We start from the raw sequence: 15,299 nt of genomic DNA, 5'->3' as shown, positions 1-15,299 counted from the left end.
ACTAAAGCCCTGCTGATTCTATTGGGGAGACTAAGATAATAAATATCCCACAGCAGAGAGGAGCCAGAACAGTAAAGGATGTTGTTATGGTTGTTATGGTGATACTAGTTATCAAAGTGCAGCTGCCTCTACTCTTAAACCCCTAGATGGTGTTTTTCATAGAGCCCTTCATTTTATTACAGGAAACCTGAACAGGCCTGCCACTGTTGTGTCATCGGCAAATGTAATGATGGTGTTGGAGTCGTGCCTGGCCGTGCAGTCATGAGTGAACAGGGAGTACAGGAGGGGACTGAGCACGCACCCCGGGGGGGGCCCCAGTGTTGAGGATCAGCATGGCAGACGTGTTGTTGCCTACCCTTACCACCTGGGGGCGGCCCGTCAGGAAGTCCAGGATCCATGTGCAGAGGGAGGTGTTAAATCCCAGGGACCTTAAGCTTATTGATGAGCTTTGAGGGCACTATGGTGTTGAACGCTGAGCTGTAGTCAATGAAGCATTCTCACATAGGTGTTCCTTTTGTCCAGGTGGGAAAAGGCAGCGTGGAGTGCAATGGAGATTGTATCGTCTGTTAGACTACAAAGGGAAGCACAGCCGAGAGCCTAATGGTTTGCAAGCCGACGAGCGTCAGAGCCGGTGTAGTACGATTCAATCTTAGTCCTTTATTGACGCTTGGCCTCTTTGATGTTTCTGCAGAGAGCATAGAGGGATTTCTTATAAGCTTCCAGGTTAGAGTCTAGCCTTAAGCTCAGTGCGGATGTTGCCTGTAATCCATGGCTTCTGGTTGGGGTATGTACGTACACTCACTGTGGGGAAGAAGTCGTCGATGCACTTATTGATGAAGCCAGTGACTGATGTGATGTATTCCTCAATGTCATCGGAAGAATCCCGGAATCCAGTCTGTGCTGTAAAACAGTCCTGTAGCTTAGCATCTGCTTCATCTGACCACTTTTTTATAAACCAAGTAACTGGTGCTTCCTGCTTTAGTTTTTGCTTGTAAGCAGGAATCAGGAGAATATAATTATGGTCAGATTTGTCAAATGGAGGGCGAGGGAGAGCTTTGTATGCATCTCTGTGTGTGGCGTAAAGGTGATCTAGAATTGTTTTCCCTCTGGTTGCACATTTAACATGCTGATAGAAATTTGGTAAAATGGATTTAAGTTTCCCTGCATTAAAGTCCCTGGCTAGTAGGAGGGCCGCCTCTGGGTGAGCGGTTTCTTGTTTGCTTATGGAAGAATTCAGCTCATTCAATGCTGTCTTAGTACCAGCCTCTGGTCCTTCTGTAGCTCAGTTGGTAGAGCATGACGCTTGTAACGCCAGGGTAGTGGGTTCGATTCCCGGGACCACCCATACGTAGAATGTATGCACACATGACTGTAAGTCGCTTTGGATAAAAGCGTCTGCTAAATGGCATATATTATATATTACTGTGGTGGTATGTAAACAGCTACAAAGAATACAGATGAAAACTCTCTCGGTAGGTAGTGTGGTCTACAGAATATGATCTACATAATCAGTCTCTGGGTGTAAAATAAAAAGTGGTTCATGTGAACCTAACTCACAGCTAAAACATGTAAAGAAAGAAATCCAGTGTTATTTGTTGCCTAGACTTTACTGCAAACGACACTCAAGTCGCAGGAGGTACCACTGATTGAGTGCGCTGTGCACTAGGATTCAGTGGGTCCGCACCATGATACATGCTGGCGGTCTGACCCTTGGATCTGAGGTTCTGCCTCTCTCTACTGTTGCTCTGCACCGGTTCTTGATGGTAGCGCTGGACCAGTCTGCTTGACAGTCTCTGCTGCTGAGCCTAGTCTTGAAGCCACCGTGGCAGATTGTAGGGATTAAGGCTTTCGGAGTGTAGTTGACCCTTCAGCTGTAAGGACACTATGAAGCCACCGTGGCAGATAGTAGGGATTAAGGCTTTCGGAGTGTAGTTGACCCTTCAGCTGTAAGGACACTATGAAGCCACCGTGGCAGATAGTAGGGATTAAGGCTTTCGGAGTGTAGTTGACCCTTCAGCTGTAAGGACACTATGAAGCCATCTCGAAGATACTTCGGCAGCTTGCTGAGAAGTCTCAATATTAGAATAGCAGTTCAACTCATAGCAATAAGGACCTTCCAAGGATAGCAACATCCTTGAAAGCAGATGGACTCAGAGCAAAGCTCTGGAACCCTGACACGGAACACAAACCGGTTGTGCGCCATCGTGCATAAATGTTTTTTGTCCACCCCACACCAAACGCGATCACGACACGCAGGTTAAAATATCAAAATAAACTCTGAACCAATTATATTAATTTGGGGACAGGTCGAAAAGCATTAAATAGTTATGGCAATTTAGCTAGCTAGCAAATGCTATCTAATTTGTCTTTTTTAGCTAGCTTGCTGTTCCTAGCTAAATTGTCCTGGGATATAAACATTGAGGTGTTATTTTACCTGAAATGCAAAGTCCTCTACTCCACCAATTAATCCACACATAAAACGGTCAAACGAATCGTTTCTAGTCATCTCTCCTCCTTCCAGGCTTTTTCTTCTCTTGACTTCATGTTGCGATTGACAACTTTCATAAATTAGGTGCATTACCGGCACCGACCTCGTTCGTCTTTCAATCACCCAAGTGGGTATAACCAATGAGGAGTTGGCACGTAGGTACCTACTTCTATAAACCAATGAGGAGATGGGAGAGGCAGGACTTGCAGCGCGATCTGCGTCACAAATATAAATTATTTCTATTTTAGCCCTTGGCAACGCAGATGCTCGTTGGTGCGCGCGAGCATTGTGGGAGCAATAATTAAATAACATAGATTTCTAGATTTATTTTGCAAAGCTTGCGCACGGGACGCGAGCGGTGTTGTCAGGCTGTGAGAGTCACCAACCTTCACACCTTGGGCTCACTTTGAGCGAGCTGATGCAGTTTGACATACTGGAGCACCTGAATGATAGCTGTGTATTGAGTGAGCTGATGAGGTTGGCCATACTGGAGCCTGAATGATAGCTGTGTATTGAGTGAGCTGAAGAGGTTGGCCATACTGGAGCTTGAATGATAGCTATGTATTGAGTGAGCTGATGAGGTTGGCCATACTGGAGCCTGAATGATAGCTGTGTATTGAGTGAGCTGATGAGGTTGGCCATACTGGAGCACCTGAATGATAGCTGTGTATTGAGTGAGCTGATGAGGTTGGCCATACTGGAGCCTGAATGATAGCTGTGTATTGAGGGAGCTGATGAGGTTGGCCATACTGGAGCCTGAATGATAGCTGTGTATTGAGGGAGCTGATGAGGTTGGCCATACTGGAGCCTGAATGATAGCTGTGTATTGAGGGAGCTGATGAGGTTGGCCATACTAGAGCCTGAATGATAGCTGTGTATTGAGTGAGCTGATGAGGTTGGCCATACTGGAGCACCTGAATGATAGCTGTGTATTGAGTGAGCTGATGAGGTTGGCCATACTGGAGCACCTGAATGATAGCTGTGTATTGAGTGAGCTGATGAGGTTGGCCATACTGGAGCCTGAATGATAGCTGTGTATTGAGATCAATTCAAGTTTTGTTTGTCACATGTACAAATAATTAACCAACAATGTAGAGAAATAAACTAAAGTTTAAAAAAATATCGAATTAATCAAAAAGTAACAAGAAATGTACATAACAATAACGAGGCTATATACAGGGGGTACTGGTACCTAGTCAATATGCGGGGGTATCAAATCAAATTGTATTTGTCACATACACATGGTTAGCAGATGTTAATGTGAGTGTAGAGAAATGCTTGTGCTTCTAGTTCCGACAATGCAGTGATAACCAACAAGTAATCTAACTAACAATTCCAAAACTACTGTCTTATACACAGTGTAAGGGGATAAGGAACATGTACATAAGGATATATGAATGAGTGATGGTACAGAGCAGCATACAGTAGATGGTATCGAGTACAGTATATACATATGAGATGAGTGTGTAGACAAAGTAAACAAAGTGGCATAGTTAAAGTGGCTAGTGATACATGTATTACATAAGGATGCAGTCGATGATGTAGAGTACAGTATATACGTATGCATATGAGATGAATAATGTAGGGTAAGTAACATTATATAAGGTAGCATTGTTTAAAGTGGCTAGTGATATATTTTACATCATTTCCCATCAATTCCCATTATTAAAGTGGCTGGAGTTGGGTCAGTGTCAATGACAGTGTGTTGGCAGCAGCCACTCAATGTTAGTGGTGGCTGTTTAACAGTCTGATGGCCTTGAGATAGAAGCTGTTTTTCAGTCTCTGGTTAAAGGTCATTCGTGAAGTGACTAGATACTAAACAGTGAGTAGCAGCAGTGTAAAAACAAAGGGGGGGTTCAATATAAATAGTCCTGCTAGCCTGCTGTCCTGCACACTGAGCTGGTTAACTACCGACATTTAATCTTTTCATAACAAATAGGAGAATGAGTCAGGTGCTGATTGCATTAGTCACCGTAGATGTTGTAATGGTAATAACATGTGAAACCAGAGCGTGTGACATTTCTGCTTTGTTCCTCTTTGACAGTAAAGTATATATACATAAACAAATGCTGTTCGTACTCAATATATCTAAGTTGATTTGATAAGGGGCATGTAAACATTATGAGACTAGGTGGGGTACACTGTACATGCATTTGTTATGCATTTTTTGTGTGCGTGTTGCGTCTGTGAATGCATATGATTGTGATTGTATACACTGTGTGCAGTGTCCAGTACTCACCTCGTAGGCCTGAGGGCTGGTGAAGCATCGTGCCAGGGGACCACAGCAGGATGGCAGGGTCGTGGTGAGAGGAGGACCACTGTGAGTCAACATGGGCTTCAGGTAGCTGGCACCCTTAAGGAAGACAAAGACCTTTCCATACTGATATTACCCAAGAAACTCTAACAGTGATTTCTGGATTAGCTCGAGATTAATCTGAGAAGGTGTAAAAGTCTAGTGGGATGTCAGAATATCAGTTTTCACGTTGACAAATTGATAGTAGTTAGCATAATGAGGGCTGCGTGTGTTGCTGTGTAGGCAAGGCCTTCTGCTAAACCACTGGGTTCAGGGAGAGGAGGAGGGAGCGAGAGAGGAGGGGGGAGTGGGGGAGGAGGAGGAGGGAGCGAGAGAGGAGGGGGGGAGCGGGGGAGGAGGAGGAGGGAGCGAGAGAGGAGGGGGAGCGGGGGAGGAGGAGGAGGGAGCGAGAGAGGAGGGGGGAGCGGGGGGAGGAGGAGGAGGGAGCGAGAGAGGAGGAGGAGGGAGCGGGGAGAGGGGAGCGGGGAGGAGGCGGGAGCGGGGAGGAGGCGGGAGCGGGAGAGGAGCGGGAGAGGAGGCGGGAGCGGGAGAGGAGGCGGGAGCGGGAGAGGAGGTGGGAGCGGGAGAGGGGCGGGAGCGGGAGAGGGGGCGGGAGGGGGAGGAGGAGGGAGGGGAGGGAGGAGGAGGAGGGAGCGGGAGAGGAGGAGGAGGGAGCGGGAGAGGAGGAGGAGGGAGCGGGAGAGGAGGAGGAGGGAGCGGGAGAGGAGGAGGAGGGAGCGGGAGAGGAGGAGGAGGGAGCGGGAGAGGAGGAGGAGGGAGCGGGAGAGGAGGAGGAGGGAGCGGGAGAGGAGGAGGAGGGAGCGGGAGAGGAGGAGAAGGAAGGGGTAGAAGGGGAAGAAAGAGAACAAACCCACTCTGTTGTAACAGAAGGAAACACCTTGTCCCAGTGTGGGTATTTAAGAGTATCTCAGCGGTTACGGAAGGGTATTTAGCTAGCCCGTCTCAGCGGTTACGGAAGGGTATCTAGCTAGCCCGTCTCAGTGGGTATTGAAGGCTACTCAGCTAGCCTGTCTCAGTGGGTATTGAAGGCTACACAGCTAGCCTGTCTCAGTGGGTATTGAAGGCTACACAGCTAGCCTGTCTCAGTGGGTATTGAAGGCTCCACAGCTAGCCCGTCTCAGAGGGTATTGAAGGGTATAGTGGCTAGCACAGCCCACGGGTCTCCTATCCATGGACAAAGAGACAATGGGAGTGCGACAGGGAGGATAAAGGAAGTCTAATCAAATTTTACAGCAGGTGTAGTAGACCTTACAGTGAAATACTTACTTACAAGCACTTAACAAACAATGCAGTTAAGAAAAATAAGTGTTAAGTAAAAAATAGATGAGTAAAAAAAATAAAGTGAGAGGGGGGAGGAAGTGAGTAAAGACAAAAGGGAGGGAGGGGAGGAAGAGAGTGAAGACAAAAGTGGAGGGAGGGGAGGAAGAGAGTGAAGACAAAAGGGAGGGAGGGGAGGAAGAGAGTGAAGACAAAAAGGGAGGGAGGGGAGGAAGAGAGTGAAGACAAGGGAGGGAGGGGAGGGGGGGGATGGGAAGGAGAAGGGAGGGAGAGAGGGAGGGGAGGAAGAGAGTGAGGGGAGGAGGGGAGGAAGAGAGAGAGGGAGGAGAGGGAGTGAGAGAGGAGAGGGGGAGAGGGAGTGAGAGAGGGAGAGGAGGAGAGGGAGTGAGAGAGGGAGTGAGAGAGGGAGTGAGAGAGGGAGTGAGAGAGGAAGGGGAGGAGAGGGAGTGAGAGAGGAAGGGGAGGAGAGGGAGTGAGAGAGGAAGGGGAGGAGAGGGAGTGAGAGGGAGGGGAGGAGAGGGAGTGAGAGAGGGAGGGGAGGAGAGGGAGTGAGAGAGGGAGGGGAGGAGAGGGAGTGAGAGAGGGAGGGAGGGGAGGAGAGGGAGTGAGAGAGGGAGTGAGGGGATGAGGATTAAGGGAGTGAGAGAGGGAGGGGAGGAGAGGGAGAGGAGGAGAGGGAGGGGAGGAGAGGAGAGGGAGAGGAGGAGAGGGAGGGGAGGAGAGGGAGTGAGAGAGGGAGTGAGAGGGAGTGAGAGAGGGAGTGAGAGAGGGAGGGGAGGGAGTGAGAGAAGGGGTGAGGGAGGAGGGAATGAGGATTAAGGGAGTGAGAGAAGGGGTGAGGGAGGAGGGAATGAGGATTAAGGGAGTGAGAGAAGGGGTGAGGGAGGAGGGAATGAGGATTAAGGGAGTGAGAGGGAGGGGAGGAGAGGGAGGGGAGGAGAGGGAGGGGAGGAGAGGGAGGGGAGGGGAGGAGAGGGAGTGAGGGGAGGAGAGGGAGTGAGAGTGAGAGAGAGTGAGAGAGGGAGTGAGAGAGGGAGTGAGAGAGGGAGGGGAGGGAGTGAGAGAAGGGGTGAGGGAGGAGGGAATGAGGATTAAGGGAGTGAGAGAAGGGGTGAGGGAGGAGGGAATGAGGATTAAGGGAGTGAGAGAAGGGGTGAGGGAGGAGGGAATGAGGATTAAGGGAGTGAGAGAAGGGGTGAGGGAGGAGGGAATGAGGATTAAGGGAGTGAGAGAGGGGAGGAGAGGGAGGGGAGGAGAGGGAGTGAGAGAGGGAGTGAGAGAGGGAGTGAGAGGGGGAGTGAGAGAGGGAGTGAGAGGGAGTGAGAGAGGGAGTGAGAGAAGGTGTGAGGGAGGAGGGAATGAGGATTAAGGGATAGAGAGGGAGGGGAGGAGAGGGAGTGAGGATTAAGGGAGTGAGAGAAGGGGTGAGGGAGGAGGGAATGTTAATTTCAGCATTTGTCCCTCAAGTACCTCTCCACAGCCACAGAATTTCCCCCATATCAGCATAGTGGAAAGGTCAGAAAGTTGAGATCAACCAATCAGTGGAGTTCTCTGAGTGTCTTGGTGAAACAACATATTAAAAGGATACTTGTGATCGAAGGTGTACCACAGCCTGAAGAGCCAGGCGCTCTCCTGCTTGGTTTTACTGACTTCTGGCATGGTCCCGTCCTACAGAAAGACATTTACACAACATCCATCATGTTCACACCATCAACCACCATCCTGTGGATCAACTGGGGCCCTCAAATCCAACTCTGGCGCTCAAAGCCAGTTCCACTGCGTGTTTTTCATTCTTCCCCTCTAATCAGGGACTGATTTAGTAGATGCAATTATTTATCAGGAAGAACAAAAAAACCAGCAGGCTCTGGACCTTATAGGGTAAGAGTTGAATATCCCTGCACTTGTTGGAGTTGAATATCCCTGCACTTGTTGGAGTTGAATATCCCTGCACTTGTTGGAGTTGAATATCCCTGCACTTGTTGGAGTTGAATACCCCTGCACTTGTTGGAGTTGAATACCCCTGCACTTGTTGGAGTTGAATATCCCTGCACTTGTTGGAGTTGAATACCCCTGCACTTGTTGGAGTTGAATACCCCTGCACTTGTTGGAGTTGAATACCCCTGCACTTGTTGGAGTTGAATACCCCTGCACTTGTTGGAGTTGAATATCCCTGCACTTGTTGGAGTTGAATATCCCTGCACTTGTTGGAGTTGAATATCCCTGCACTTGTTGGAGTTGAATATCCCTGCACTTGTTGGATTTGAGAGTTGAATATCCCTGCACTTGTTGGATTTGAGAGTTGAATATCCCTGCACTTGTTGGATTTGAGAGTTGAATATCCCTGCACTTGTTGGATTTGAGTTGAATATCCCTGCACTTGTTGGATTTGAGAGTTGAATATCCCTGCACTTGTTGGATTTGAGAGTTGAATATCCCTGCACTTGTTGGATTTGAGAGTTGAATATCCCTGCACTTGTTGGATTTGAGAGTTGAATATCCCTGCACTTGTTGGATTTGAGAGTTGAATATCCCTGCACTTGTTGGATTTGAGAGTTGAATATCCCTGCACTTGTTGGATTTGAGAGTTGAATATCCCTGCACTTGTTGGATTTGAGAGTTGAATATCCCTGCACTTGTTGGATTTGAGAGTTGAATATCCCTGCACTTGTTGGATTTGAGAGTTGAATATCCCTGCACTTGTTGGATTTGAGAGTTGAATATCCCTGCACTTGTTGGATTTGAGAGTTGAATATCCCTGCACTTGTTGGATTTGAGAGTTGAATATCCCTGCACTTGTTGGATTTGAGAGTTGAATATCCCTGCACTTGTTGGATTTGAGAGTTGAATATCCCTGCACTTGTTGGATTTGAGAGTTGAATATCCCTGCACTTGTTGGATTTGAGAGTTGAATATCCCTGCACTTGTTGGATTTGAGAGTTGAATATCCCTGCACTTGTTGGATTTGAGAGTTGAATATCCCTGCACTTGTTGGATTTGAGAGTTGAATATCCCTGCACTTGTTGGATTTGAGAGTTGAATATCCCTGCACTTGTTGGATGGATCATCAGTGATCCTGAATCCATGACAATGTTGACAGTATTCACACCCCTCTTTCCGTTGTGGAAGACCACTTAGCAGAGGACAGGACACATTGAACAGGAGAGAATGGGAAGGGGTCAGTCTATTGGCAGGATGGTAAAGCAGAGAGAGGTGTTGTCCCAAATGACCAATACACCAGGGGTAGACAACCCTGTTCCTGGACCCTACACACCAGGGGTAGACAACCCTGTTCCTGGACCCTACACACCAGGGGTAGACAACCCTGTTCCTGGACCCTACACACCAGGGGTAGACAACCCTGTTCCTGGACCCTACACACCAGGGGTAGACAACCCTGTTCCTGGACCCTACACACCAGGGGTAGACAACCCTGTTCCTGGACCCTACACAGTGTTAAAGTGCTAGACAGTCGCCAATAGGCTGTACCCTGACACAGTTTTAGACAGTAGCCAATAGGCTGTACCCTGACACAGTTTTAGACAGTAGCCAATAGGCTGTACCCTGACAGTTTTAGACAGTAGCCAATAGGCTGTACCCTGACAGTTTTAGACAGTAGCCAATAGGCTGTACCCTGACAGTTTTAGACAGTAGCCAATAGGCTGTACCCTGACAGTTTTAGACAGTAGCCAATAGGCTGTACCCTGACAGTTTTAGACAGTAGCCAATAGGCTGTACCCTGACAGTTTTAGACAGTAGCCAATAGGCTGTACCCTGACAGTTTTAGACAGTAGCCAATAGGCTGTACCCTGACAGTTTTAGACAGTAGCCAATAGGCTGTACCCTGACAGTTTTAGACAGTAGCCAATAGGCTGTACCCTGACAGTTTTAGACAGTAGCCAATAGGCTGTACCCTGACAGTTTTAGACAGTAGCCAATAGGCTGTACCCTGACAGTTTTAGACAGTAGCCAATAGGCTGTACCCTGACAGTTTTAGACAGTAGCCAATAGGCTGTACCCTGACAGTTTTAGACAGTAGCCAATAGGCTGTACCCTGACAGTTTTAGACAGTAGCCAATAGGCTGTACCCTGACAGTTTTAGACAGTAGCCAATAGGCTGTACCCTGACAGTTTTAGACAGTAGCCAATAGGCTGTACCCTGACAGTTTTAGACAGTAGCCAATAGGCTGTACCCTGACAGTTTTAGACAGTAGCCAATAGGCTGTACCCTGACAGTTTAGACAGTAGCCAATAGGCTGTATCCTTACAGTGTTAGACAATAGCCAATAGGCTGTACCCTGACAGTTTTAGACAGTAACCAATAGGCTGTATCCTGACAGTGTTAGACAATAGCCAATAGGCTCTACCCTGACAGTTTAGACAGTAGCCAATAGGCTGTATCCTTACAGTGTTAGACAATAGCCAATAGGCTGTACCCTGACAGTTTTAGACAGTAGCCAATAGGCTGTACCCTGACAGTGTTAGACAATAGCCAATAGGCTCTACCCTGACAGTTTTAGACAGTAGCCAATAGGCTGTACCCTGACAGTTTTAGACAATAGCCAATAGGCTGTACCCTGACAGTGTTAGACAATAGCCAATAGGCTGTACCCTGACAGTTTTAGACAATAGCCAATAGGCTGTATCCTTACAGTGTTAGACAATAGCCAATAGGCTGTATCCTTACAGTGTTAGACAATAGCCAATAGGCTGTATCCTGACGGTGTTTAGACAGTAGCCAATAGGCTGTACCCTGACAGTGTTAGACAATAGCCAATAGGCTGTATCCTGACGGTGTTAAGACAGTAACCAATAGGCTGTATCCTTACAGTGTTAGACAATAGCCAATAGGCTGTACCCTGACAGTGTTAGACAGTAACCAATAGGCTGTATCCTTACAATGTTAGACAGTAGCCAATAGGCTATTTGAGCATAATGTAGGCCTACCAACAAAACCAATGGAGCAAATCCCATAACATTTTCACATGGAAATACATTTTGTGGCAATTCACATGTCCACACAAAGTGTTATGTTTGGGGCAAATCCAATACAACACATTACTGAGTACCACTCTCCAATACAACACTGAGTACCACTCTCCAATACAACACTGAGTATCAAATCAAATTTATTTATATAGCCCTTCGTACATCAGCTGATATCTCAAAGTGCTGTACAGAAACCCAGCCTAAAACCCCAAACAGCAAACAATGCAGGTGTAAAAGCACGGTGGCTAGGAAAAACTCCCTAGAAAGAGAGTACCACTCTCCAATACAACACATTACCGAGTACCACTCTCCATTACAACACATTACTGAGTACCACTCTCCATTACAACACTGAGTACCACTCTCCATTACAACACTGAGTACCACTCTCCATTACAACACATTACTGAGTACCACTCTTCAATACAACACATTACTGAGTACCACTCTTCAATACAACACATTACTGAGTACCACCTTCCAATACAACCCATTACTGAGTACCACTCTCCAATACAACACATTACTGAGTACCACTCTTCAATACAACACATTACTGAGTACCACCTTCCAATACAACCCATTACTGAGTACCACCCTCCAATACAACCCATTACTGAGTACCACTCTCCAATCCAATACAACCCATTACTGAGTACCACTCTCCAATCCAATACAACACATTACCGAGTACCACTCTCCAATCCAACACATTACAGAGTACCACTCTCCAATACAACCCATTACCGAGTACCACTCTCCAATACAACCCATTACCGAGTACCACTCTCCAATACAACCCATTACCGAGTACCACTCTCCAATACAACCCATTACAGAGTACCACTCTCCAATACAACCCATTACCGAGTACCACTCTCCAATACAACCCATTACCGAGTACCACTCTCCAATACAACCCATTACCGAGTACCACTCTCCAATACAACCCATTACCGAGTACCACTCTCCAATACAACCCATTACCGAGTACCACTCTCCAATACAACCCATTACCGAGTACCACTCTCCAATACAACCCATTACCGAGTACCACTCTCCAATACAACACATTACCGAGTACCACTCTCCAATACAACACATTACCGAGTACCACTCTTCAATACAACACATTACCGAGTACCACTCTTCAATACAACACATTACCGAGTACCACTCTCCAATACAACACATTACCGAGTACCACTCTCCAATACAACACATTACCGAGTACCACTCTCCATATTTTCAAGAACAGTGGTGGCTTCTCATGTTATGGGTATGCTTGTAATAGCTCCATTCCTTTTCTTTTTTTTATCCTGAAAAACTCACCAGTCGTTAACTAAGCACAGGATAAATCCTAGAGGAAAACCTGGTTCAGTCTGCTTTCCACCAGACACTGGGAGATTAATTCACCTTTCAACAGGACAATAAACTAAAACACAAGGCCGAATCTACACTGGAGTTGCTTAACAAGAAGACAGTGAATGTTCCCGAGTTTTGACTTAAATCTGCTTGAAAATCTATGGCAAGACTTGAAAATTGTTTTCTAGCAATGATCAACAACCAATCTGATTAACTGTTCAGCAGTCTTGGACCTAGTGCTTCGGTACCGCTTGAGGTAGCAGAGAGGACAGTCTATGACTTGGGTGACTGGAGTCCTTGACAATTTTTGGGCTTTCCTCTGACACTGCCTAGTATATATAGGTCCTGGACGGCAGGAAGTTTGTCCCCAGGGATGTACTGGGCAGTACGCACTACCCTCTGTAGCGCCTTAGTGTCAGTTGCCGAGCAGCTGCCATACCAGGCGGTGATGCAACCGGTCAGGATGCTCTCAATGGTGCAGCTGTAGAACCTTTTGAGGATCTGAGGACCCATGTCAAATCTTTTCAGTCTCCCGAGGGGGAATAGGTGTTGTCGTGCCCTCTTCACAACTGTCTTGGTGTGTTTGGACCATGATAGTTTGTTGGTGATGTGGACACCAAGGAACTTGGCCCCCATTAACATCGGTCGACGTCAATGGGGGCCTGCTTGGCCGCCCTCCTCCTATAGTCCACGATCAGCTCCTTTGTCTTGTAGTGAGTGTTTTGTAGTCGGAGGCGCTCCAGGGCTGTTGAAAGAGCCAAGACACACAGGAAACAACTTCGACTGGTTTCAGTCTTACCCTGATAGGCCATGAACCCTGAACCAACCACAACATCCGGCAACCAGTAGAAGAGGAAGTGACATCAAAGTTGACTGATGAAGAGGAGTCTCTTTCCCCTGATGCCAGAACAGTTTATATCTCTCCAGTGGAGGGCAGGGGAGAAGTCTTAAACTTCCTCTTGAGAGTTGTAATGGTAGAAAGCACAAGGTGATGCATCACCAGTTCCTCTTAGAGAGATATTTATAACTTGTCAGAAATGTCCAGATCAACCCGCCTACAGATCAGTTAGGTTTTTTTAGCACATAGATATTGTTGTATTTTTCTTGTCACTCAAATATCCCATGAATACACATGAGACAGGGCAAAAATGTATAGAATGCCAAGAAAATGTGCTTTAAAACAGAAAATTATTCTTTATATCACAATGACAAGATGTGTAGAATTGCAGAGGTAATAAACTTTAACAAAATGTTCTCCACCCAAAAAAAGGAAACAGATGTGTCAAGAACAGGGCTTGAATAACCAGAGGGAACAGGGCTTGAATAACCAGAGGGAACAGGGCTTGAATAACCAGAGGGAACAGGGCTTGAATAACCAGAGGGAACAGGGCTTGAATAACCAGAGGGAACAGGGCTTGAATAACCAGAGGGAACAGGGCTTGAATAACCAGAGGGAACAGGGCTTGAATAACCAGAGGGAACAGGGCTTGAATAACCAGAGGGAACAGGGCTTGAATAACCAGAGGGAACAGGGCTTGAATAACCAGAGGGAACAGGGCTTGAATAACCAGAGGGAACAGGGCTTGAATAACCAGAGGGAACAGGGCTTGAATAACCAGAGGGAACAGGGCTTGAATAACCAGAGGGAACAGGGCTTGAATAACCAGAGGGAACAGGGCTTGAATAACCAGAGGGAACAGGGCTTGAATAACCAGAGGGAACAATGGCTTGAATAACCAGAGGGAACAGGGCTTGAATAACCAGAGGGAACAGGGCTTGAATAACCAGAGGGAACAGGGCTTGAATAACCAGAGGGAACAGGGCTTGAATAACCAGAGGGAACAGGGCTTGAATAACCAGTAGAGGGGACAATGGGACACACAGAGATAAACAGATGGGCTCTGGTCTAAAGTAGTGCACTATAAAGGGAATAGGGTTCTGGTCTAAAGTAGTGCACTATATAGGGAATAGGGCTCTTGTCTAAAGTAGTGCACTATATAGGGAATAGGGCTCTGGTCTAAAGTAGTGCACTATATAGGGAATAGGGTTCTGGTCTAAAGTAGTGCACTATATAGGGAATAGGGCTCTGGTCAAACCATAGACTTACCCCTATAAAGAGAATAGGGTTCTGGTCTAAAGTAGTGCAGGTCTTGATCTGGAATAGGGCTCTGGTCTAAAGTAGGGCACTATATAGGGAATAGGGTGCCATTGAGGACAGAACCATAGACTTACCCCTTGAAAGAGCAGGAAGTTATCTCCACATTGTTGCAGGTCTTGATCTGGATCCACTCCGACCCTGTAAAGAGGTCAGGACAGGTTAAAGATATCCACTCTGACCCTGTAGAGAGGTCAGGACAGGTTAGGATATCCACTCAGACCCTGTAGAGGTCAGGACAGGTTAAAGATATCCACTCTGACCCTGTAGAGGTCAGGACAGGTTAGGATATCCACTCTGACCCTGTAGAGAGGTCAGGACAGGTTAAAGATATCCACTCCGACCCTGTAGAGGTCAGGACAGGTTAAAGATATCCACTCTGACCCTGTAGAGAGGTCAGGACAGGTCAAAGATATCCACTCTGACCCTGTAGAGAGGCCAGGACAGGTTAGGATATCCACTCTGACCCTGTAGAGAGGTCAGGACAGGTTAGGATATCCACTCCGACCCTGTAGAGAGTTCAGGACAGGTTAAAGATATCCACTCCGACCCTGTAGAGGTCAGGACAGGTCAAAGATATCCACTCTGACCCTGTAGAGAGGCCAGAACAGGTTAAAGATAGTTTGGAACCACCAAGACTCTTCCTAGAGTTGGCCTCCCGGCCAAACTGAGCAATTGGGGGAGAAGGGCCTTGGCCAGGGAGGTGACCAAGA

At 47.2% G+C, this 15,299-nt stretch overlaps 1 protein-coding gene across 1 annotated transcript in view; it reads right to left on the bottom strand.

Annotated features, from left to right (window-relative positions):
* slc9a7 (solute carrier family 9 member 7) overlaps positions 1-15,299 on the bottom strand; it is a 150,976-nt gene that overhangs the window by 16,801 nt on the left and 118,876 nt on the right. The window contains exons 13-15 of the mRNA XM_046299492.1: positions 14,664-14,727; positions 7,669-7,748; positions 4,728-4,833 (exon numbers count right to left, since the gene is read on the bottom strand). Of these exons, the coding sequence (XP_046155448.1) occupies positions 4,728-4,833; positions 7,669-7,748; positions 14,664-14,727 (250 nt within the window). The remainder of the gene's footprint in view (positions 1-4,727; positions 4,834-7,668; positions 7,749-14,663; positions 14,728-15,299) is intronic.

Source organism: Oncorhynchus gorbuscha, linkage group LG02 (genome assembly GCF_021184085.1).
Source record: "Oncorhynchus gorbuscha isolate QuinsamMale2020 ecotype Even-year linkage group LG02, OgorEven_v1.0, whole genome shotgun sequence".
Classification (NCBI taxonomy): Eukaryota; Metazoa; Chordata; class Actinopteri; order Salmoniformes; family Salmonidae; genus Oncorhynchus; species Oncorhynchus gorbuscha.
Note: the sequence above shows the minus strand (reverse complement) of the source record. Positions and strands in the feature narration are given on the sequence as shown.